Here is a 25452-nt window from a genome sequence, read left to right on the forward strand (position 1 = left end):
TGTTTTCAAGCAATGGATTATTTGAGATCTAAATGGAACCCCAGGCAGTAATCTGGCTGCTGCATTTTGGACCAATAGAAGTTTCTGAGTTGCCTTCAAGGGGGAAGCCCCATGCACAGCACATTGCAGTAGTCCAAGGCTGGATTGAGCAGCTAAACCATGGACCCTCTTCTCTTTGCTCTCTTTCTAGTTCATGTTTCTTACCTAGATGGGAAAGGAAACTTGGAACCACAAGGCTCTGGTAAGAACAGTTTGCTTAGTTGTATTTATTTGAAATAACAACAACAACAACAACAACAACAACGACCCTGCTTCTCCCCCCCCCCCATGAATTCCAGGTTTTAATGTAGTTGTTTTTGTAATTTGTTGTTTATTACATTTATACCCCACCATTCCTCCAAGGAAATCAATGTCTTTCTCCCTCCCCCTCTGCCTTGCAAAAACAAGTTTGTTAGGTATATTAGGACCCGCTCAATAGTGGCGCATGGCCCTTGAAAGGTCACACAGAAGGGAATGTGGCCCTCAGTTTGATAAATGCCCTGGCTCTGTGTGGCCAGTTGAAGCGCCCCGGCCTTCTGCTCCACAGGCCTAGGCGACAAGGAAGTAATGGATTGCTGAACTGTGTGGGACTGAGGTGATAAACCTCAGGTCTCACTCCTGTGCTGCAGCATTTTGCAGCTTCCGGATCAAGTGCAAGGGAAGCCCCACATGGAGCGCACTGCTGTTTCTGAAAGGAACCCTGTTTGTTGGTTGCTTCCTTTCCCCCCACCTGCTACAACCCCCACAAATCTCTCCCTCTCATCCTTCCAGTGCCCAGCGCCGTCTCAGCCCTGACAGATGACCTGCTGAAGTATTACCAGCACGTGACCCGGGCCGTGTTAGGGGACGACCCCCAGCTGATGAAGGTGGGCAATGAGCAGAGGGGCGAGGGAGCAGTCAAAGCAACGGCTGGGGCCACAGGTGGAATCAGAGAGCAGAATTGTGCTGGGCAGATAAAAAGGAAGAAGCAGACATTTTCTGGTCTGGGCGAAACCTCAGACAGGTCAAGTGCAAAGTAGTGATGAGAGTGGTTTGGGGAGCATTTGGGTTTGCGGCCTGGAGTTTTGGAAGTGCATCCCGACCGGCGTTTGCCAACCATGGAATAGAAAAGACCTAAGTGGTTCAGGGCTTTATAAGTAATACAAGAGCCTTGAACCTAGCTCGGTAGTAGTTTAGTACAACAGTTCCCATTAGCCCCAGCTAGCAGGGGCTCTTTGTGTATCATTGTTCTTTCTTATATCCTTTATTTCACACCATCATAATTGGAGCGAGGCCCATTCCATTTATTCCCAGGATGCAACAGGCCCTGACTCCATTGATGATTACTTCCTTTGGAAGGGAAAAGGAGTGGGCATGAACTGGGAATCAGTACTCAGCTATGAGTCAGACCAAGCACTCTCGTGACACTAGAGCTCGTGGTCATCCAATGAAGCCGAACATTGGAAAGTTAAGGACAGGTTAAAGAAAGTACTTTTCCCCACACAGAGCATGAACTGTGGAACTCCCTCCTGCAGGAGGCCGTGATTGGAGTCACCAACTTAATTTGCTTTAGAAGAGGATTGGGTGAATTCATGAAGGAGAAGGCTATCAATGGCATGATGTCTGTGCTCTGCCTTTGCTGTCGGGAGGCAGCAATGCTTCTGAATACCATTTGCTGGGAACCACAAGAAGGGAGAGGGCTCTGGGGCTTGAATTCTGCTTGCGGTTTTCACCACAGGCATCTGGTTGTGAGAACAGGATGCTGGCCTGCTTGAGCCATTTAGCAAGCTCTTTTTACGTTCTTATGGAGTATGGTGCTTTAACCATGCAGAATTAAGTCTCGCCCACCTAAGGGCACCAGCCTCTGCCCCCCACCTTGCCAGCCCCCTAACCTTTCCACTTCCTTCCTGCTCAGGTGGCTCTTCAGGACCTGCAAACCAACTCAAAGATTGCAGCTCTCCTGCCTTACTTTGTCTATGTTGTGAGTGGGGTGAGTTGATGATGATGATGATGAAATTTTATTTATACCCTGCCCTCCCCAGCCAAGACCGGGCTCAGGGTGGCTAACACCGGTATAAAAACAATTGATTGAAATACAACTTAAAAACAATATTAAAATACAACATTAAAATGCAGCCTCATTTCAGTAGAAACTCAAATCAAAAACTTTTTGGGGATGAAAACGTCAAATCTTCACCAAGGCCAACTATCCAGACTGGTCCTACGTAGGCCAGAAAAAAAGCCAGGGAAGTCCCCAAATAGGAGTTCCATCACAGAAGGAGAAAGGAAGAGGGGGAGGAGATCAATTTGATTCCAAGCCAAAGGCCAGGCAGAACAACTCTGTCTTACAGGCCCTGCGGAAAGAAATCAGATCCTGCAGGGCCCTGGTCTCATGAGGCAGAGCGTTCCACCAGGCCGGAGCCAGTGTTGAAAAGGCCCTGGCTCTGGTTGAGGCTAATCTGACTTCCTTAGGGCCCAGGACCTCTAGGGTGTTACTATTTATGGACCTTAAGGTCCTCCGTGGGGCATACCAGGAGAGGCGGTCCCATAGATACGAGGGTCCTAGGCCGAGTTGAGTGGCAAGTGCCCAGTTTCTCCCCACCCCTTGGGAAGGGCTTCTGCAACAACCAGCACAAGGCCTTCCCACTTGGTTGGGTATGAGACCTGTAGATGTTCTTTGGAGTGGCACTTTCTGTGAAAGCTGGCATGAACCTCAGCTCACTTACAAGATGCTGGAATGTGTGCAGAGGAGGGCGACCAGAATGATAAAGGGCTTGGAAACAGCATCTTGTAAGGAACAGTTGAGGGAACTAGGGATGCTTAGCCTGGAGAAGAGGAGACAGGGAGGGGATATGATGGTCGTCTTCAAATACCCGAAGCTTATTATGTGTGAGAATGGATTATTATTAGCAGTTCCCAGAATGGGTTACAACAATTTAAAACCTAGTTTATTTTCTGCTGGTGTATCAATATACCTTGATGCTCGATTTAACCAGATTAAATATATGATTGAAAATTCTGAGGAAAACTTTTCTTTTTCTTTTTTTAAAGAAAGGATGGAAAAAATAAAATTCATAATCAAAAAACAGTTGAAACGTATTATGTTTACAAGAATACAACTTGGGTCCTAAAAGCACACGCTGCAGATGCCAAAGGTTGCGTCTTCAACATTTACTGAAAGCTGTGTAGTGAAGGCACCGGGCTCACCTCTGTGGGGAGGGAGTTCCACAACTTTGCAGCTGCCACAGAGCGGGTGTACCAACCCTCTGAGTTTCTGAGTGGGGTGGAACAACCAAGAGGGCCCCTCTCTGCTGATCACCCATCCAAAGGCACCTAGGAGGGACTGTGGGAAAGAAGGCCGCCTCTCAGATATTTGGGGCCTACGATGTGCGTGGGAGTGAAAGAAGGAGGTTGTGTTTACAACCGCTGTAAGGTTAGGTAGGAAGGAAGGCATCTCCAGGCTGGGAGGGGTGCCCACCCTTGAGGGAGAGGCTGTGTGCCAGTCAGCTAAGGCCCGAGGGCTGCCCAGAGGGTGATGTACGGCCTGGTCCTCTGCTTGGTTTGAGGCTGGCTTCTGAGTCTTCCTTTCCTCTCCTGGATCCCCTGGCAGGTCAAGTCCGTGAGCCACGACCTGGAGCAGCTGAACCGCCTTCTGCACGTGGCCAAGAGCCTCATCCAGAACCCCTACCTGTGCCTGGGCTCCTACGTCAAGAGCCTCATTGCCAGCGTCATGTACTGCGTCCTGGAACCCCTGGCAGCTTCTATCAACCCCCTCAATGATCACTGGACCCTGCGTGACTACGCAGCCATGCTGCTGGGACACATCTTCTGGTACGCCATTTCCTCCTTTGGGGCAGGGAGCACCTCCTCTTTGGGATGTCACCTATTGAAATGTCTTGTGGAGTCTGCTTTTTTTTTTTTTAACAGGTGGCCTCCTGTCAGGGATTTTCCAGTTGTGGGTTGGTCCAGATGACCATTGGGGGGTCCCTTCCAATGCTACAATTCGATTATTTTATCTAGCGCAAAAGTCCGGGGGCCACATTCGGTCATCAGCAAGTTTAAGGGAGCCTCATGCAGGCATAGGCAAACTCAGCCCTCCAGATGTTTTGGGACTACAATTCCCATCATCGCTGACAACTGGTCCTGCTAGCCTAGGGGTCATGGGAGTTGTAGTCCGAAAACATCTGGAAGGTGTGTTTGCCTATGCCTGGCTTCATGGATAGAGTTGCAGGCAATCGTGGACAGAGGAACAGACATGACCCTTGGCAGTAGGCTATATTCCTGCCACACCAAAGCCAGTGGTTAATACACACACCCTGGCTTCATTCTGACATTCTGGGGGAGTGAGTTCCAGAGTTTAGCAAATGTGTTCCATGAAGAAATATTTACCGTATTTTTTGCACCATAACACTCACTTTTTTTCCTCCTAGAAAGTAAGGAGAAATGTCTGTGCGTGTTATGGAGGGAATGCCTACGGGTGGCGGGGGGGATCTACTGCAGTCGTGAGCAGAGGATCCATGGTTCCCCTTCCTTCCCTCCTCTGTGGCTTGCTTTGAAACAGCAAAGCGGGAGAAGAGCCACTGAGTGGGGAGGAGAGAGGGACAGAGAGCCTGCTTGCTTTAAAGGAGCAAAGCTCGCTACATAACAGCAAAGTTTTTCAGCTCACTAAGCCGGGGATGAGCGGGGAGGAGGAAGAAAAGCAGAGCCTGCTTGCTTTAAAGGAGCAAAGTGGGAGAGGAGAGGAGCCTTCTCCCCATATACCCCTCTTCTTCATTATTAGCAGCATCCTTCTCCACCCACCCCACGCGTGCTCCTTGTCCCTTGAGTGCTTTTCCTTCCTTCCCCACTTAAAACGTGGTTACAAAGCACGGATCCACATGGATCCTCAGGATTTTTGCATTGGGCTACTCCAAACTCACTGTCAGATCACATGTCTGTGGCCACAGCATGAACCACAAAAATCATACATCCACTGTTTCGTTTAGGAGTATTTTTTTTCTTGTTTTCCTCCTCTAAAAACTACGTGTGTGTTATGGTCAGGTGCGTGTTATAGAGCGAAAAATATGGTACTTTTATCTAGACGTGCACTGTCCCATCGGTTGAGCAAGCAAGCCCCTGGACAGAAAAATCTCCTTAACTCTTTTAGCATCCTCTTGGTTGATTCTATTTCTCTGCTGCTTTTTATTCAAATAAATCCCAAAGCAGCTTACAAATAAAAATAACATAATGGAACATAACAAATACAGCATAAATTATATAGAACAGAACAAATCATCAGTAAAACAATCACAAATAAAACAATTGCCATCTATGTAACACTATTAACAAAGCAACTAAAAGATAAGCTAAACATCACAGTTACACCAAAAATCTTATTATATGATTCACAAAGAGCGACAGCATTCATATCTATAAAACAATATTAGCAACATTAATAAAATAGCAACAAAACAAACAAACAAAGTCCTGTTGAATTTGTAGTCTTGACAAGCAGAAAACAATGGTGCCCAAACGAGTGTCTTGCAAATAAAGGTCTTTTAAAATGTTGCTTGTCTATCCTGACAAATCAGGTTTATATAACTGAGGCTGACTCTACATTCCACTGCAATCCAGCCCACCCAAGAGAGAGGAGACACAGTAAGGAACAGTGCTTCACTAAGCAAGCCATTTGAGAAGACTCTCTTGGGTGGGCTAGTTTGCAGGCTCCTTGGGGCAGGGACCTGCCTGTTGTTTCCAACCCCCCCCCCCATTTCTTCTTTTGCTTCTGCCACAAATTGATATATGCTACATACTCTGCAAATCTTTTTCAGGACTCACGGTGACTTGGTGAGCGGCCTGTATCACCAGATCCTGCTGTCGCTGCAGAAAGTGCTGGCCGATCCCGTCCGCCCGCTCTGTTCCCACTATGGGGCTGTTGTGGGGCTACATGCCTTGGGATGGAAGGTAACTGGTGTTCTTGTATTTTATTTATTACATTTTTTTTGATACCCCTATGCATTAGACATACAGTGGTGCCTCGCAAGACGAAATTAATCCGTTCCGCGAGTATCTTCGTCTAGCGGTTTTTTCGTCTTGCGAAGCAACCCTATTAGCGGCTTAGCGGATTAGCGCTATTAGTGGTTTAGCGGCTATTAAAGGCTTAGCGGATTAGCTGCTAAAAGGCTATTAAAGGCTTAGCAGCTTAGAAAAAGGGGGGGGAAGCGAAAAAAAATCTCAAGACTCGCAAGACATTTTCGTCTTGCAAAGCAAGCCCATAGGGAAATTCGTCCTGCGAAGCGCGTTGAAAAACGGAAAACCCTTTCGTCTAGCGGGTTTTCCGTCTTGCGAGGCATTCGTCTTGCGGGGCACCACTGTATCAGAGCCATCTTTATCAGTTTCACATAAAACCATACAACGGAAACCATATGGAAAAGTTAAAATCAGAAAACCGCTAACCGTAGATGAAATAATGTATTCTTAACTGCCTGCAAAAGCCTGACAGAATAGGAAAGTTTTCAGTGATTGGCACAGAAAGGCCTGCTGGATTCCTAGTGGCAGAGAGTTCCACCTGACTGAGCCAATGACACTAAAGGTTTATTTATACAGGTAGGTAGCTGTGTTGGTCTGCCGTAGTCGAAACAAAATTTAAAAAATCCTTCCAGTAGCACCTTAGAGACCAACTAAGCACCTTAGAGACCATGCACACGAAAAACAAACTTAGTTGGTTTCTAATGTGCTACTAGAAGGATTTTTGTTGTTGTTTGTTTCGATTAAAGGTTTATTGTCATTGTCAAATGAGCTTTGCCCACTCAGGAAATGACCAACGATGCTCCTGCAGATGATGTCCGCGATCAACCTGGAATATAAGGGTTTTGACAGTCCCTTAGGTACCCTGGATGTAAGTCATTCGGGGATTTGTAAATTAATGCAAGGACATTGAACCTGTAGGGTAGTACTTGATGGAGTAGCAGATGGGCATTTTGTGCATGTGTTTCCACACTGGTGACCTGTGTTGTTGGGCAGGTGCCCCCCATCAGCAGTCTGGCCACCCCATTCAGCACCAGCCAGAGCTTCTTCAGAACCAGGCCGAAGGGCAGCTCCATGTAAGTCGCACTGCAGTGATTTTGCCTGGCCATTGCAGGGGCTACAGAGGTCTTCCTCTTGGCTGTGTCTCCCCAGCCTAGTGGCCAGCACAGCTGACCTGTGCTGTCTCTCTGTTTCTCCGCCTCTTCTCACCCAGGCAGTGGAGAGGGTTCTCTATCCCCACCTCTCCACCTACTGGTCAAACCTGCAGGCCGTGCTGGATGACTACTCTGTGTCCAATGCTCAGGTGAAGGCTGATGGGCACAAAGTCTATGGAGCCATCCTGGTAAGTCCCTGCTGATACCGTATGAGATACTTTTTTCATTTTTAAAATTGAATTTCATTGACAACAAGCAGGGTTACAGAAAAAAAGAAAGGGGTGATAAGAATAGGTTGTCGCTATTGCCAGTAAGGAAATATACGATGCAGCCACACAATTTTACTGCATCAATAAAAGGAAGAGGAAAAGGGTGTGTGATCTATTATTACAAAGGGTTCCATGGTCTAATCCAGAGGTATTTGGGTCCACCATCCCTTTGGTTCCATAAACTCATCCCCTGCGCCCCCTACTCTATAGAAAGCACTGTTTGCAATAACAGTTTGCATGAATGAGCCACTAAGGAAGCTCAATAAAATCCCCAAACAGTAAAAACAATGCATGTTTATTCAAAATCCAATTAAAACGTGTTAGTTTAATGAATTACGCTGAATAAAATCGATTAACTTGTTCCTGTGACAGCAGCTTTTCAAAGTCTGATAGTCATTGACACCTCCAGTCCCATCCCCCCCGACACCCCTTGCAATCCCACTGCCCCCCCCCCCAATGGCGCCACTCCATTTGGGAACCACTGGTCTAAATCAGAACAATTACAATTTTCTATACTCTGAAAAAAGATGGAAAAAGTAACCTTAAACTGGGCTAAATCCAGACGTTTGCACAGACCTGTGCGACCTGACACTCCTGAGCTGCTGTGTTTGTATATGAAATAAACCAAATGGCAAAAAAGGGATCGCAAGCCCTTTGAACACTTTTAGCTTATGTGACATTTTTTCCAAGAAGGGTGATTTGCGAAGAGTTGGAATAACCAATAGCCCAGATATTGAGATCAAAAGGCTTCGAAAACTTGGTAGCTGAGGCCAAGGCTGCTCTCAAAAGATGTGAGATCTGTCCCTTAGTGTCTCAATCCAAATCTACAAACAAATTCAAAAGAGACGAATGAGGGGAGGGGTGATTTCTGAGAAATCTCGGCCTGTGAAATATAGTCCAACCTTCCGGTGGTCAGGGACAATGGGAGTTGTAGTCCAACAACAGCTACGGACCCAAGTTTGAGAAACACTGCATAACCCGCCCCCCATGAGGCCCAGCCTGCGAGCGCATTATGTGCCAGCCCATTTCTGCCCACTGCCAATGCTCATTTGATGTGCTGTTCCTCCTCCCTTCCTCCAGGTGGCAGTGGAGCGGCTCCTGAAGATGAAGGCGCAGGCTGTATCGGCGCCCGTCCAGGCGGAAGGCTCCGGCACAGAGGGGCGCCCGCGGGAGGGCTGCCCTTGGCTCAGCCCTCTCCAGGACCCTCAGGTGGAGTTTGGCTTTGGCATCGCCAGCCACCTGCTCCAGCTGGGCAGCGGTGGGCCCCAGGCTGGTGTGGGCATCTCCACGGACCCCCCCACCACCTCGTTGAACGAGATCTACCAGGAGCTGTACTACTTCTTTGGGGACAGTCTTGCCACCCGTTTCGGCACGGGTTCGGGGCTGTGCCCGGCCGAGCCACTGCCAGCCAGCACTCCCAAGGTGGTGGACGCCAAAAAGGAGCCGCCGGCCTTTGGGGGCGGGGAGACGGCCCGCAAGATGCCCCAGCTGACGGCCAACGCCACCGTCAGCCCGCGGGAAGAGGAGAGCCCCCGTGGGGAGTTTTCGGCCAGCCGGGCCCCCCTGCAGCGCCCCGCCAGCCTGGCGCGGTCGCGCAGCGCCTCTCGCCAGCAGGGGTACCGCCTGGGCGTCCGGGACGTCTTCCAGAAGTGCCGCTTCTCCCCCCAGGGGCCGCCTCGCTTCAGCTTCTTGATCGCGGGTCGCCAGGCGGAGAGGCGGTGCCAGGGGCGCCTCTTCCAGACCTCTTTCCTGCACCACCACGGCCCCGGCCACGTCTCCCGCTACACTCAGAAGCTGCCCATGATCGGGAGGACCAAGGCAGCGAAGAAGTGGGCACACTCAGAATACTCTCTCTACCTGCCTCTCTGAAAGGGACCTGCCTGGGTGGTGGTGGCGGCAGCAGCCCTTCATGGCAATGTCATTTTTTTTTAAAAAAAATATTTTATTTTCCAAAGATACACACTATTCAATTAGAAATAAAAATACAAAAAAATAACCAAACAAAAAAACCGAATCTCACACCCATGTGGCTTCCCTCCCCCAATACTCGTCATCTCGTAATCTTTAGGCAATGCCATTTTTTAGGGCCACAACCTTTCTCAGGTAGAGCGGCGACCTCTTGTGTTTTATTCCTGGTGATTTGGGACTTCTGTGGCTTTTGAGGGGCACAATTTCATCACCGCTTGTGTGGGAGGTTGGGGGCAGGAGAGCAGAGCTGGTTTTACAAAGATGTCAGCCCTGGAACTGTGAAGGGGGAAGGATTTGGGTTTGGGGCGAGGCTCCCGGCCGGCCTTCACTAATGTCCTGGTCTCCAGTTGTTTTGAACTACAACTCCCAACAGCCTCAGCTACCACACACTGGCCAACACTTCTCTAGGCGTTGTCTGCTTGTGAAAGCACTGAGGACATACTCAGCCTCCTCTGAATGGGGGCTCCGGTCCCCCCCCCCATTCCCCTACCAAAAGAGAAAATGAATAAAGGAGCCCTTTATTTCCCTGATCTTTTCATAAACTGATGTCACAGTGGGTCATGCTGTTAGCCAAAAGGTTGTTGGGCCGAGTCCACCCAGAGGTGGCTGTGGGCAGGATTCCTACATTGCGGGGAGGGGGTAGACTAGATTACACTTGGGGTCCCTTCCAACTCTACAATGCTGTGATTTTATTATTTAAATCGTGTTCTCCCCCCCCCCCAAAAAAAAACCAATCCTGGTAGCCATAGCTGTCAACTTTCAGATTTGAAAATAAGGGATCAGCAGCCTCGAAAATAAGGGATTAGTAGCGTAGCTGTCAACTTTCGGGTTTGAAAATAAGGGGTCAGCAGCCTCACCTGTCCCTGAGACAGTCTACGGGATATCTAACAATCTGGGATAGCAGCGGGAAACAGTGCTGAAATAAGGGAATTTCCCGCAAAAAAAGGGAAGGTTGACAGCTATGCTGGTAGCTAGTTTGTTAAGGTTACTGGAAATTCTAGTTCTGTGAGGGGTCAAACTACAATTCCCAAGAATCTTTGTGTAGGGGTGTGCCTTAAATGTACCGTCCCTACATAGCCCTGGACTGAGACAGCAAAGTGTCAGATTCAGGGGGGGGGGGGAGAATCTTAATTTTTTTTAGGAAGCCACTAAAAGTTTTGGGAGGGGCCCCTCAGGGAGGAGCAGGCTTATAGTGAGTGCATGAGAATATTTCACAGGAGGTGCTTTTTGTAAAATAAAATAAAAATGTCATCCTTTGTGTGTGTGTCTCGTCTCTCCCTTCAGCACACACCCCTCAAACCTAAGTCCGGCCCTGGTTATAATATAACAAATGCAATAAAGAAAGAAGTAAACTTGGTGCGTCTTTGCCAGTTAACTGCTGTCAGGCAGAAATCCAACCGGTGCTGTTGGACTGTCTGCCTGTGTGCAGCGCCAAACGCTTTGACGTCCCGGCTGCCAACCCTCAACCCTCGAGCGCTGACGACGCCTCTCCTCTCCCTCTCTCTCTCTCCTCCCCTCCGACGGGGCGGAGACCGGCAGCCGGGCAGCCCCTTCCCAGCACCGTCGGCTGGAAGATGGCGCAGCTGTCCGGGCTGCTCCTGGTCGAGCTGGCCCTGAACGCCGCCGCCTTCCTGTGCGGAGTCATTTGCTCCTCCGCCCTCACCGTTACCCAGGTAAGGTCCCGAGAAAGAGAGGGCGATCCCGGACCCGCAAAGTCTCCCTTTCCCATCCCGGGTAAAAAAGTTCTGCGCTTTTGCACTCATCCCGTTAAAAAGCCACCGCTTAGTGGCGCGAGAGTGTTTCTGAGCGCGTGAAGAGGGCGCCGGGCTTTCGCTTGAGTGCAAAGGAGGGAGTGGCTGTGCACGACCAGAGCTGTGTCGTTAGGCCTGCCAATGTGCAGTGTGTCCAGCATTTTTGCTTGTAACGTAGCAATAAGAATGGGCACCCCTGGCATCCAGAGAGCAATTTATGTTCCACATGGTGGCTTAGAATTCATCTCTTCCATGTTGGCTTTTGAGCGCCAGAACCTCTTTAGAAAAACTGTGCTTTTATAACCGCAGAACACCCAATCTTTGTATGTATGGGATGAGAGGTCCAGGGGCTTCCAAGTCAGAGGGTGTCACATGCGCCTGCTTTTAAAAAAATTAAAATGCCCAACCCATCTATTACTGCCTTTCTGAGTTTGCATTCAGACTTCCCTGAGCTACCTTGGGTGGTGGAGAGTTTCAGCAGAGCTGGAAAGTTTTTTTTTAAAACAACAACAATTTGTGCACTCTGTCAAGTCTCTAGTCCTCATGAGCCTGCCTATTCATTCCACCACCTGGCCCTGCTGTAACAAGAGGCAGCTACACACAAAACAGTTGCGCCAACTTGAAACCGGTTTTGCCTAAGTGGCTTCATTCCTCGCGAGGACCTTTGGAAGTCTGCTGTTTTGCTGGAAAGGCCGCGAAGGCTTCTGAAAAAAATGGTTCCAAAGGTTTTCCTTTGGGAAATGGGGAAATCTGAGCTCACAGCTACTGACCCAACCTCGGATTGTTGCAAAAGATTTATAATAATGCATCAAACTTGCATATTTTTAAAAAGCAGGCAGTGTGGTGTCGTGTCATATGAGCATCAGCCGTGCACATTAATGCTCGTCAGCTGAGTGAGAGTTTGGCTGACTTCCTGCACAAATCCTTTTGCTGCCGGGAGCACTTTCGCCCGACAGCCTTCCTGGCCTGTGTCACATGTGCTTGGCACTCACCTTACTGGCCTGTGCGGATGAACACACCCTTGTTTTGGGATGGCCTATAGTTGCACTGGGACGCGGGTGGCGTTGTGGGTTAAACCACAGAGCCTAGGATTTGCCGATCAGAAGGTCGGCGGTTCAAATCCCCACCACAGAGTGAGCTCCCGTTGCTCGGTCCCTGCTCCTGCCAACCTAGCAGTTCGAAAGCACATCAAAGTGCAAGTAGAGAAATAGGTACCACTCCAGCGGGAAGGTAAACAGCATTTCCGTGCGCTGCTCTGGTTCGCCAGAAGCGGCTTAGTCATGCTGGCCACATGACCTGGAAGCTGTATGCTGGCTCCCTCGGCCAATAAAGCGAGATGAGCGCCGCAACTCCAGAGTCGGCCACGACTGGACCTAATGGTCAGGGGTCCCTTTACCTTTATAGTTGCACTGGCTCTTTCCCTGGGTACAGTGGTTTGGAGGAAAGAAGAGGCAACATCTCAGCCTGGGGTTTAGAATTCTAAGAGTAAATTGCCTGGGAACAGATGAAAGAGCTCGGGCAATCAGGGAGGGGGTTGGAGCAGATGCAGTTGTTGTTGTTTATTGTTTGCTCAGAGCAGTTTTAAAAATACCAAAATTATCATCAAGAATAACCTCTAACATAAAAACCCTGCAACACGCTTTTTTCTTTCTCATGTTCAATTATACTGCCATAAAGCCTGCATTGATTAAATGATGCTTTGTTTATTGTGGGGAGAGGAGGCTTTTATTTCTTTTCGAATAAATAGGGTTAAACATTTGGTCCAAAAAGAAAAAGAAAAAAGGTTTGTTCATGTGATCCCTATTTTATTTATTTCATAAAATTTAGATACCGCCTGATGTAGGGGGAAAACCTCAAAGTGGTTTGCAAAAAAGATAAAACAATAAAAATGATCATTTAAAAAATTTACAACCACAATTTAAAACATAACAGAAAGCTAAGACCACAGTAGAATAAACTAAAACAAATTAAAACTTGTGGAATGCTCTCCCCAGGGAAGTTCATCTGGTGCCTTAAATATGTCTGTGGGAGTGGGGGTTATTGTTTTGTTTTTCTTATTGTTTTTATTATGTGCTTTGTTATTCTGTATTTTTATGCTGTGAAGCACCCTGAGTTCTTAATTCAATAAATTAAAAATAAAATAAATAAAAATTTTCTAAACACCTGGGTGGGCTTGTCTAAATAAGAATGCCTTCAGCAGGCTCCAGAAAGAATACAGTGAAGGTTCCTGCCTGATATCAATAGGCAGGGAGTTCCACAGTGTTGGTGCTGCCACACTAATATTAGTCAACAGTTGTGAAGTAATTTTTTAAAACGTGTCCTTTATTAGAAGAACCACAAAAGTTGTTTATTGCATTTATATGTCGTGTTCTTTCAAAGACCTCAAGGGGTTCCCCCTCCTTTAATCCTCGTCACAAACCTGAGAGGTAGATTAGGTGGATGGAGAGCGAATGAGAGAGAGAAAGACTGTTCTGAATTGTTCTGGGGAGCTTCATGAACTCAACCTGGGTTTATGCTGCTCCTTTTAACCGTTAAACCACACTTGCTTCCTTTCATCATCAACAGCTTCAACACAGATTACGCAAGCAACACCATTATTAGTTGCTGGGGGTCATGAAATTAACTTTTTTAAAAAACCACATGCACGCTAAACGTTATATTTTCAAAACGTGAAGCAGAGTAACTCTCTGGTTCTTGTATCAAGGAGTTCCATAGGGCCTTGAGGCACTTTCAGCCTTTGAGGCCACTAGCTGTAATAAAAATAAGGCTGTCAATAACCCAAACACAAAATAAAGCACCGAAAAGAGATTGAGACATAACAGGGGTTTTTTTTATACAGTAAGTGCTTTTCTGCCTGAGAGAGTATGTCACATTTGAGTCTGTTATACATAAAAACAAGTTGTTGAAAAATTAAGAAGTGTCAAAATTTGACACTCCCTGTTGAGCCCATTGCCAGGGCCAAATGGCCTTTCTGACAGGCTGAGCTAGGAAGCAAGCAACGCTCTCACCTGCCTTTTCTAGCATAGTACAGGCAACCCCCCCCCCATTTATGTGTGTTGAAGGCATGCACCACCCAGACTGTGTGCATTGCTGTGAACCTGGAAGTGGCACAAAAAAGGTGAAAATAGCATGAAAATGGCAAAAATTGTTCAAAAACAACATCTAGCAACCCCATGAACCTTTGCACCAACATTTGAGGCCTGTGGAGAGTTGGAGTGTGGAGGAAGGAGGTTTGCGGGGAGCGATTGTGGTGGAGTTTGCTGGATTTGGGTTTTTTTAGAAAAGGGTTTTTCAAAGGTTTCCAGAGGGTGTCTACTGGCTTTTTCAATGGTGTTCCCAGTGCGATTTCACTTAAACGTGTGGTACCTTGGAACGTAACCCCCACATAAATGGGGAGCTGCCTTTAATCGTTTTTCTTGGAAGTACGTGGCTTTCTGCAATTTTTGAGAGAACAAGTCCAAGGAACTTGCCATACACATTAAGGAAGCGACAGAAGAAGTGGTCACTGTGGGTTTATTTCTCTTCTGCCTGCATATGCTACAGGCATTGACTCACACGCGACAGCCTTTACGTGCGGCACGTAAATAGATTCAAACCTGGAAATGGTGGGAGAGAGTTGGAGAGTCTCTGTGGCATCAGAAGAGGATTTTGTGAGTCCAGAGGGACAAGAGGTGCAGTGGGGCTTTTTAAGCTGCTCAGTGTCCCGCCCCCCCAACAGTGTACGCATGGGGTTGCCCAGCTACAGCAGCCAATTTTCCACAATTCCTAGAGCTTTCAGCTGGCTCCAGAGCTTCCATTCTAGCTGTGGATATTTTTGGATACAGTATTTTTGGTCTGGATTGCAGGAAGTGCAGCAGAGAGGGCATTTAAAGGGTGTTTAGAGGGTGCTCCCCACTTTTCACTTATGGGGGGGCAGGATGTAACTCACCCACCCTGCATAAGGGGGCGGGGCGGCGATGCCTGTACTGTCTAGGGCAAGATCGGGGAGCCCTTTCAGCCCAAGGGGCACATGCCCCTTCAGGTGGTGTGGCAGGTGCCAGTGATGGGCGGGGCTGAAAGTAAAAGTGGGCGGGGCTGTGGCTGTAAATTTTGCCTTTGTGCAATAGGCTCAGGACCCAAATAGCTAAAAGAGTACCATCCCCATTGTCAGCCATCTCAGACCGTACAGTGGGCAGGAGAAGGGGTATTGTCGGTGTTGCCTGTGGGGGCCACTTGGTTGACATGGATCCATGACAGGGCCTTCTCAGTGGTGGCTCCCTTGGTGTTGACTTTTAGGAGGAATCCCCATCCTTTCTCACTTTATCCCTCTCTTCCTTCCTTCCAGGGGGAGTTTGGTGGCCAGTGCATCCTGTATGGGTCTGTGCGCTACAACGGGACTCTGAGCTTAATCACTTCCAGCCACGTCTCGCTTTGCTACTTCGTCTCGGCCGTCTCCCTCCTGGCTGCCATTTCCTCCTTCGTGGCTCTTCTCCGCAGCGTCTACATTTCCTGCTTCGGTGACAGCGAGAGACGGTCGTGAGTCGCGAAGGCGGGGAGCGAAACGGGGAGGTTTCCAGTTGGGTTGGGTTTGGCTTATTCTTGACAGCCCCTGTCCTCTGTCTCTCTCCCACAGGGGTGACGTGTGGGTCAAGGCGTTCTTGGTTATCTCAGCTGTGGTCCTCTTCTTCTTGCTCATCTCGGCCTGCATCCTTCGGGTCGGCATGGATGCTCTCTGTGGGTCCATTCATACTTCTGCGGCTGCACCAAGGTAAGTGCCAGAAAAGATGCCCAGTCCTCGCTTGGATTGGTTGGTTGCCTTTATAGCTCACCTTTTCATCAGAGAAGCTCAAAATGGTGGGCCTGGTTCTTCCCACTCCTTGTTTAATCCTGCCAGCCTGTGAGGTAGATCAGGCTGAGAGCAGTGAGTGATCCTTTGGTGGGAAGCCATGACAGTTTTAATTGGCATCATAGCACATTAAATGTATTGTATTAATGTGGTCCATGTATTGAGGGCTCAATATATTTGTTTCTCTCAGAAGTCTTCCCCCTTCTCTTTTTCCCCCTCTTGGCTTTGGGCTCAACAACCGGAAGTCTTTGCTTAATTTTCTCTTGGTTGGTTCTTTAGTGAAACATTAATTTAATTGGAAAGCAGCTGAGATTTCACAAGGTCTTTTTGCCTTTATAGCTTAAGTTATACAAGCTCTAATTTTCATCAGCTGATAGTCTAGCTCAGAAGCTTTGGGGTAAATGATATCAGAGTACCACGTGTCTGCCTGCTAGCAAGTGGTTTATGGAGGCACCCTCCAAGATAAACGTAGGTCTGGATGTGGCTTGTCTATGATATACCTCTAAAATCCTGTCCTCAGGGAATACAAGATGCTGGGGGGGGGGGTAATTTGCATGACAGGCTGTAGCTCAGTGGTAGAGCATCTGCTTTGAACGCAGAAGGTGCCACATTCAATCCCTGGGGTCACCCGGTAGGAGCAGGAGAGATTCCAGTCTGAAACTCTGGAGAGCCTCTGCCGATCTGTGTAGACAATACTGAACTAGAGGGACCAAGTTCAGAAAGCAGGTTCCTGTTTAAATGTGTAACACGCACACATATGAGATATTATTTACTGCCTTAAGGGTAAAGGGACCCCTGACCATTAGGTCCAGTCGTGGCCGACTCTGGAGTTGCGGCGCTCATCTTGCTTTATTGGCCGAGGGAGCCGGCATACAGCTTCCGGGTCATGTGGCCAGCATGACTAAGCCGCTTCTGGCAAATCAGAGCAGCGCATGGAAACGCCGTTTCCCGCCTATTTATCTACTTGCATTGGCATGCTTTCAAACTGCTAGGTTGGCAGGAGCTGGGACCGAGCAACAGGAGCTCACCCAGTCGTGGGGATTCGAACTGCCGACCTTCTGATCGGCAAATCCTAGGCTCTGTGGTTTAACCCACAGCGCCACCCGTGTCCCTTAGTATTATATAAATAATGTGTGTGTCTATGAGATCGTTTGCTGTATATTAGTATTATATGAATATAGTATAGCAGTAGATACAGGGAGTTTGCATCATATTTCTATGCTTTTAGATAGATGTTCCCATTGTTATTCTAGATTATATGGATAAATATGCATAGGTAAGTAATGCATTGTATTCATGTTATTATAGAATACTTCAGATATAAAAATTATATATACATATATGGCACACACAAAAATAGAACCTTGTTCTATTTTGTGGGGAACCCATGTTGAATCCCTGGCAACATCTCCAGGTAAGACTGGCAATGCCCCCTGCCTGGAACCCTGGAGGGCTGCTGCCAGTCAGTGTAGACCGCACTGAGATAGATGGACCATTAATCTGACTGGGTCCTCAACAGTTTCCTGGGCACCTGTTTTTCACTTGAGTGACACCTTTCGGTTACAGTGAGTTAACTGCTCTGGCTTGTCTCTCCTCTCTTCCCACCTTGCAGTTGTCAAGAAGCTCAGCTCCGCCCTTGGGTCCAGCCCTATCGTGCCGCAAGGTTCTATGACAACCTCTACACTGCAGAGGTGAGTGGTCCTTAAATGGCAGACTATTGAATCAAAGCTGTTTGTCACTGTTCCTCAGCTTCTCCTCGGCAAAGGGGTCTTATCTCAGTCACACCCCCAGGTAAAAATGTTCACCACGTACAGAAATCTAGTCTTAACTGCACTTAATATTTGTCCATGTTCTGGCAGCGTAATCCAAATTCTTGCACATGCGTTTACTTTATGCACCATTGTAGATGCCACACAATACCCATCCTGCATCTTATATTTTAGTGTGGTGGCACCTACACTTTGGAACTCCTTGCCACTTGACAGCAGGCAGGCACCTTCACTGTATCCTTTTCTGCACCTGCTGAAAACATTTTGGTTTAGACAAGCCTACCCAGAGATCTAGAATGCTGGTGCGTGTCTTAATCTGTTTTTAGCTTATTAATGTTTTTAACCATTTTTACTGATAGTTTCTTCCTACAGTGGTGAACTAGAAGAAATTAAAAATTTACAGCTGCCTTTCCCAACCTGGTGCCCTCCCAATGTTTTGGAATGCAACTCCTGTCTATACAGTCCACAGCTCAACACAGCTGTCGAAATCCAAAACATCTAGAGGGCACCCGTTTGCACGAAACAGGTTTTCATTCTGACTTTGCCCCTTCTTCTCCTTTCCCGACTTCAGGCGGCTGCCTGGGTGAACTTCTTCTTCTGGTGTTTGACGGCGTTGCTGCTGTACTTGGAGAGTGTCGGCAAATTCCCATTCCAGCCCCCTCAGAGCAGCGGTCTCACATGGACCGACGACGAGACAGCGCCTATCATTGGGGATGGACCACGTGGGCCTTCATGAAGTGGGGGTATCGCCACCATTATCATCTCTGCTGCTCTTTAGGGAGCAGCTCCGGGGCACCCCACTTTTGCCTTCTCTTTCCCATGAGCTTCATAGAAGAGGGGTCTCTCTCTCCCTTATTGTGCCTGGACAGCAAACCTTTCCGAAGAACCACCTGTTAACTTCTAATGGACTCCTTCACGTTACTTGGCTGCTCGACGAGAAATTGCAGAATTGCAAGAACCTGGAAGGTGGCCAGCAGCTTAACTGTTTGAGCAATGGCTCTGCAGACGTTTGCATTTCCAAGGTGGAACAATTGAGATTTGAGATAGAATTGGCCAAAGGAAAGGCAAAGTCTTTTGACTTCCTTGCTACCTGGAGTCGACTTGTGGAGTATGTTCAGGAATGTCCCCAAGATCCTCACCTTTCATCTACCTTCCTGAAGCTGCAGAACACTATCTGAAGTGACTTCTGTAGTCATTTGGACTCAATAATTTCTCCTACTTGGGATAACCTCAAAAGCTTTCCAACGGCTTGTTCTTCTGTGGTGCAGTGAGGGAGAACATGCCTATTTCTATTGTTTTCTCACAAAAAAACCAATAAAATATATTTTTAAAAGACCTTCAGATGGACAAGCATCTTCTGGAGTGAGGTGCTGGACTTTTAATATTGCCTGAAGGGCCATGGAATCTGTCTCTTTCCCATATTAACAGCACCCTCTAACTCCCCCCCACCCACCCATTCTCAGCACCTCTTGAAAACGGTCAGTCTCTGCTACAGGGCAATGTAGGAAGATAGGAATCTTCTTGTGCTTCATGAGACCATTGGTTCATTAGCTCAGTATTGTCTACACTGACTGGCAGCAGCTCTCAGGGTTCCAGACAGTGAATTTCCCCCCAGTCCTTCCTGGACATGCCCAGGATTGAACCTGGACCTTTGCATGTAAAAGCAGATGCTATACCGCTGAAAGGATGAAGGGTAGGCTGTGTCTCTGTAAGAGCCAAATTTTCATACCTGTGTGGACTGAGAACAGGTCAGGGAAGCCTCACCTACTGCCAGTGCTGAGCTCCATTCAGCTTTGCAGCTCTGGGTCCCAATAACTCACATCCGAGTCACACTCCAGGCATCTGGGCTGGGCACCTCCTAAGAAGAGGCATGTTTCCTGTGAAGGGACTGGGCCTTGTTTTTGCGGACGGTTGAGCATTATGCAGTCGACTCACAACTTGCATACATTTAATTGCAGCTTTACACCCTTGGTGGCTGGCAAGCTGAAACTGCACAAATTAAACACATGCGCGGTGGAGAGCTTAAAAGCTCCCAGACTGGCTTACCGGGCTCTGGGAAGCTACTGTGAGATCTTGTGAGAGCTACCCAGAGCCCACGCAAGAGTCTTCCAGAGTCCAGCAAGCAAGACACACCTGGTGCACCAGCTTTGGAAAGGTAGGGATGGTTGTGCAGACGTGGTTCGGGGGTTGAATATACGCCGTTTCGGCTTTAAGCACAACCACACACACACACGGAACATGCTGCAAGTCGACTATGGGAATGCGTATCTAGTTTGTCTGGTGTGTATTGATCTTGTCTGCCCGTTTGTGGGTGATAAGGGTTAACTTGTGTAGCTGAAAGGAGGAGCCAGTGATGTCCATATGAAGCAGGTAGACAAAGGCTTTTTAAAAAGGTGGCTAGCCTCCAGGTGGGTAGATCAAGGTGGATCTCTGGAGGCTAAGGAAAAGCTTGGGAGAGAAAGCCAGCAAAGAAGGACTGTGCAAAGAGAACAAAGGGGCTTTAGTAAGATTTCATTTTGTTTTGGCAAGCCTATCCAGATATGTGGAAGGTTAGTGAATGTTCTTCATTCATTACTGATTTTAATTTTTTAAAAACTCTTTTTACCGATTTTTAAAAATTATTATTATTCCTTTTTTGGAGAGTTAAAACAACAACTATCAAATGGTATATACATTTTATGAAGCAAATTAATAATCAGCCCAAATTTTGGTTGCAAGTTGAGCTAAGCTTTATTTTCTACATTAAGCAAGTTCAAAACCATAAAGTAAAGTAAGGGTTTTTTTTTGTTTTTTTGAGACTGGTGTTCACAGGTGAAAAGGTATAACTTGTGGGTGCTTCCGCCTTCTACTGAAAGCAGTATCTGCCAGAGATTTCCTGGTAGATCCCCGGAAATGGTTGTTTTGTGAATTCCCGGAACACCACAATTCCTTGGTGGGGAAGCAAGACTGGTCTAAATCTGTAATGTGGACATGTGAGGCTCAGTAAGCAGCCTTCTCCAACCTGGGGCCCTCTAGAAATTTTGGACTACAATTCCCATCAGCTGTGCTGGCAGGGGCTGGCTGATGGGAGTTGTAGTCCAAAGCATCTGGGAGGGCCACCTGTTTGGTAAAGGCTGGTCTTGATCTGCTTAATTACAGAGCCCTGGACAAAAAGAAGAGAGAGAGAGAGAGAGAGAGAGAGAGAGAGAGAGAGAGAGAGAGAGAGAGAGAGATCTGATTCCTTCTTCCCAGGTTGCTCATCAGACATATGGAGTGCCTTCCTCTTCCTCACTTGGGGGGGCACTAGAGGACTTCAGGAGGACTGCAGGGCCTTGGTACTCTGTGCAGTCCTCATCGTGGATGTAAGGTGTCTCGATGCCGTAAAGCTGGACAACTTCACCCTTGCACTCCCATTTCTGCAAGCATGAAAGGAAGGGGGAAATTTAATTGCATTAGCATGATTGCAAACTCCTTGGCATGCTCCATGGCGCATCTCCAGATCGGGTTAAGAGCCTTACCAGCAGAGGTGGTTTTAAGGTAGAGTGACTGGTTCTTCCACGCTGCAGGTGGCAACACAACCATGCTGTAGAATGTAGCACAAGAGTTTGGGGGGCGCAGAATTTTAGCGCCGCACAAGGCGCCAATGAAATTTGAGAGCCCAAAGTCTTACCACCGCTGCTAGAACCTCCAGAGAACAGGCAGCCAATTAGAATAGGCAGCTGATACAGCTTCATACAGCACCGGAGCCATTGACATTGTGCGTTTAAAGTGCTGCAATACCACTTTAAACAGTCATGGTTCCTCCGCCCCAAAAGAATCATGGGAACTGTAGTTTAAGGGTGCTGCTGAGAGTTTATTAGGAGACTCCCCTACTCACCATCACAGCTGCAGTTCCCAGAGTGGTTTCACAATCCAATGCCTCTTCCCTGGTAGCTCTGGGAATTGTAGCTCTGTGAGGTGGAATAAGGGAGCCTCCTAATAACTTTCAGCACCTTTAACAGCTTACAACTCCCAGAATGCTTTGGGTGGAGCCATGACTGTTTAAAGTGGTACCATAGTGCTTTGCATGTATGGTGTGAATGGGCCTTCACTAACTCTGTGGAGCACCGCTATGGTAGGAACAGAGCATTGCGAGGAACCTGAGAGATCTTCTAGTCCACCCTCCATATATTGGTGGACTCCAACTTCTGGAGGGCCACCAGATTCCCATCCCTGAACTACAGAGTTTACAAGTACCTCCAGCGGAGGAGAGGAACCCACCCACGCACCATTTACTGTGCCGTTGAACAGAGCTCAGCTAAGTCCTAGGACCCATTCATATGAATGAACCCAAGTTTGCCATAGTCATGTCCCTTAACCTCAGTGGGCCTATTCTGAGTAAGACTTGTGCTGACACGCCATGACGTTTGCATGGTTGAAATTGCACCTTCTGCCTACATTTGCTCCCTGCCCTATCCGACACTGGAATGCGGCCCCTGGAAGGTTGCCCACTAGGAAGTGTGGCCCTTGGGTCAAAAAATGTGTGTGTGTGTGTCCCCATCCCATTGTAGCTGAGACATGAGTGTGTGCTTACAAACACACACCACATTTCGGAGTGTGAAGGGGCTTCCCACCAGTAATGAATCAGAAGTGTTGGCCTCAGACCAGCAGTGTGTGGATCAGGCCTAAAGGCAGCGGGAACAATCCAACCTCACAGGGATGCCAGTGAGTGACTCCCAAGGTCTTCCCAGTTCAACTATGCCATATACCGGCATCTACTGTTGTTGTTGAAGGTAGCTGTTACAAAGTGCTGTATTTTTCGCTCTATAAGACGCACTAGATCACAAACCCCCACACCTTTTTGGAGAAGGAAAACAAGAAAAAAAATATTCTGAATCTCAGAAGCCAGAACAGCAAGAGGTATCATTGCACAGTGAAAGCAGCAATCCCTCTTGCTGTTCTGGCTTCTGGGATAGCTGCGCAGCCTGCATTCGCTCCATAAGACGCACACACATTTCCCCTTACTTTTTAGGAGAGAAAAAGTGAGTCTTATAGAGCAAAAAATACGGTAATTAAACTCTAACAGAATTAAAACAATATTAAAAACAATTTGTTAAAATACAGACACGAAAAACAGCACAGCACTATTAAAGGCCTTTTCCTTTTTAAACAAACAAACAAACAAACAAACAAACAAAGGCTTGTCGGAACAAAACAGTCTTCGCCTGCCAGCAGAAGGACAACAAGGAGGGAGACAGTCTGGCTTCTCTAGGGAGGGAGTTCTAAAGTCTGGGAGCAGCCACCAAGAAGGCCCTGTAAAAGGCAGCTACAGCCCCGCGACCCATTCCCTTATCTTCATCAAACCCATTTTAAAACCTTGTAATAAGAGGCCTCTTCCTCACCTTGGCATCAAGTGGGATTTCACAGATCTCAGCGTCCCCCTCTGCCTGGTCCTTGCTGCATTTGGCCTTCACCAGCACTGAATTCATGTGGTAAATGCGTCCCATTGTGTTCTGGAGGGAGAAATCAAGTAAATTGTTAAGTGGCCTCGCTCCTACGCCTCCCATACTCAACAAGGCTGCGTCTGTGTGTGCAAATTTTCGTGCAAATTTTCCTGGATGTAAAGGTGGGAAGAAGCTACAGACGTTGGCGCAGTTGGGTAGCTGAGTAAATGGTTCAGACCTGCAGTCTGAAGCATTTAATAGAGCTGGAGAGCTCAGTCAGTAGAGTATGTGGCTCTTAATCTCAGGGTCATGGGTTCAAGCCCGGGTATAGGGCGGTATATTATTATTATTATTATTATTATTATTAATAATAATAATAATAATAATAATAATAATGGCCCCAGTCCCAAACATCACTATGGCCAGCAAATCCCATCCCATCTGGGATGGAGCAGATTGGAGCTCTAGGAAACGAAGCTGAGTTCAGTTAGCTGCTAAGTAATGACCGCTCTTGCATTGCTAAGCCCACATTCACTCCATACGTTTAAAGCACTGTGATACCACTTTAAACAGTCATGGCTCCCCCCCCCCCAAATTACAGGAGCTGTCATTTGTTAAGGGTGCTGAGAGTTGTTAGGCATTCCCCTATTCCCCTCACACAGCTACAATTCCCAGAGTTTCCTACGAAGAGGTTGTCAGGCCAATGGGAATTATACCTCTGTGAGGGGAATAGGAGGGGTCTCCTAACAACTCTCAGCACAGGTGTAGCGTTGTGGGGGGACCAGGGGGCAGTGGCCCCGGTCCCACATTTTTGAGAGGATGCAATCAGGCAGCCCCACAACAAGCACAGGGCCTTTGCCGCTGTGGCGTGGCGTGGCGGCAGGCGGGTTGCTCTAGTGGGCAGGTGGATGGAGGCAGCGGGCAAGAAGCCTGTGGGAGTCGGGCTCTGTTTACCCTCCACGTGCTCCTTCATCTGCATGTCCCCCCATCCCAGCTGCCCAGTCCACTGCGGGGTGTGTGTGTGCTACACTTGCCCTGCCCCGGGTGCTGGCAACCCACGCTACTCCGCGGACTCTCAGCACTCAGAACACACTACACCTCCCAGAATTCTTTGAGGGTAGCCATGACAGTTTGAAGTGGCATCATATCGCTTTCAATGTATGGTGTGAATATGGCCTGGCTGCTCACAGCTGTGATTGGCTAGCTGAGGAGATAGACAGAAAAGACTAAGGAGTCTCTGAATGATGGGATATTTATGAATACAGTGGTACCTCAGGTTAAGTACTTAATTCGTACTTAACCTGAAACTGTTCTTAACCTGAAGCACCACTTTAGCTAATGGGGCCTCCTGCTGCTGCCGCACCACTGGAGCATTTCTGTTCTCATCCTGAGGTAAAGTTCTTAACTTGAAGCACTATTTCTGGGTTAGCGGAGTCTGTAACCTGAAGCGTATGTAACCCGAGGTACCACTGTATACTCCATAGGGGGCAGGGGACGACACCACGGGAGTGATGGGATTCAGATTTGGATTTTGGGGTGCAGGAAAAAGTATGATTACAGCTCTGCTCACTTTGCCCTGGTGACCCAGGGTTAGCCGGCATTATTATTTATCCAATCTTTTTCTCAAAGATGCTCTAGGTGACGTACATTCTCCTCCCTGTTTTATACCCACAATGACCCTCTGAGGCAGGTAAGTTTGAGGGGCAGCGTCTACCCAAGGTCACACTCAGTGAGTTTCATGGTCGAGTGGTGGTTTGAACCCTGGTCTCCCAGGTCTCAGTCCAACACTCTAACCCAGGGGTTCCCAAACTTGGGTCTCCAGCTATTCCCATCATCCCTGACCACTGGTTCTGCTAGCAAGGGATGATGGGAGTTGTAGTCCCAAAACAGCTGGAGACCCAAGTTTGGGAAACCCTGCTCTAACCAATACACCACAAATGCTGTCTGGCATCACTTCCAGTCTTACCTCCACCATAATGTGGGTCACCTCTCCTGGCGCTTTCTGGTAATTGCTGTTGTGCTTCTTGTTCAAGTGCTCCACGAACATTTCGTGAGCTTTGACAGCCTGGTCTTGCATCGCCTTGCGCTGCCTTGCCCAAACGCCATGGCTTGCCTGCAGGGCTGCTGCAATTTGTTCGCGGCTTGGAGGGGGGGGTGGACGTCTAAACTCTTGCTCTTCCCCTTGGGGTGGTTCTCCCCAGGCCAGCACAAAAGCCAGTGGCAAAAGGAAACACACCCAGGAGACAGACATGGTCTTTGGAACAGCTGGGATCCAGACTGTGCCAGGCAC

At 48.0% G+C, this 25452-nt stretch overlaps 3 protein-coding genes across 6 annotated transcripts in view; 2 read left to right on the top strand and 1 right to left on the bottom strand.

The window, feature by feature from the left end:
* TAF6L (TATA-box binding protein associated factor 6 like) overlaps positions 1 to 10671 on the top strand; it is an 84753-nt gene extending 74082 nt beyond the window's left edge. For all 3 annotated transcript variants that reach the window (XM_083478307.1, XM_083478305.1, XM_083478306.1), the window contains exons 5-11: positions 191 to 241; positions 811 to 905; positions 1934 to 2008; positions 3629 to 3849; positions 5829 to 5961; positions 7238 to 7366; positions 8528 to 10671. In XM_083478307.1, the coding sequence (XP_083334433.1) occupies positions 191 to 241; positions 811 to 905; positions 1934 to 2008; positions 3629 to 3849; positions 5829 to 5961; positions 7238 to 7366; positions 8528 to 9316 (1493 nt within the window). In that variant the 3' untranslated portion in view covers positions 9317 to 10671. The remainder of the gene's footprint in view (positions 1 to 190; positions 242 to 810; positions 906 to 1933; positions 2009 to 3628; positions 3850 to 5828; positions 5962 to 7237; positions 7367 to 8527) is intronic.
* Positions 10672 to 10933: 262 nt separating this feature from the next.
* On the top strand, positions 10934 to 19096 carry TMEM179B (transmembrane protein 179B). Of its 2 annotated transcripts, none has more exons than XM_083478384.1 (5): positions 10934 to 11088; positions 15491 to 15678; positions 15779 to 15913; positions 17604 to 17682; positions 18332 to 19096. In XM_083478384.1, exons 1-5 carry the CDS (start codon positions 10990 to 10992, stop codon positions 18494 to 18496), a joined length of 666 nt encoding a protein of 221 aa, XP_083334510.1. In that variant the 5' UTR covers positions 10934 to 10989; the 3' UTR covers positions 18497 to 19096. The 2 variants fall into 2 exon arrangements, with proteins under 2 accessions (XP_083334510.1, XP_083334511.1); XM_083478385.1 differs by having other exon boundaries at positions 10936 to 11088; positions 15491 to 15681.
* Positions 19097 to 20358: 1262 nt separating this feature from the next.
* On the bottom strand, positions 20359 to 25452 carry LOC310694801 (uncharacterized protein). Its single transcript, XM_083478383.1, has 3 exons — positions 25129 to 25452; positions 23121 to 23231; positions 20359 to 21155 (listed from the first exon to the last, which is right to left on the bottom strand). Exons 1-3 carry the CDS (start codon positions 25411 to 25413, stop codon positions 21000 to 21002), a joined length of 552 nt encoding a protein of 183 aa, XP_083334509.1. The 5' UTR covers positions 25414 to 25452; the 3' UTR covers positions 20359 to 20999.

The sequence above is a fragment of the Podarcis liolepis genome (genome assembly GCF_965112155.1).
Source record: "Podarcis liolepis genome assembly, chromosome: 15".
NCBI lineage: Eukaryota > Metazoa > Chordata > Lepidosauria > Squamata > Lacertidae > Podarcis > Podarcis liolepis.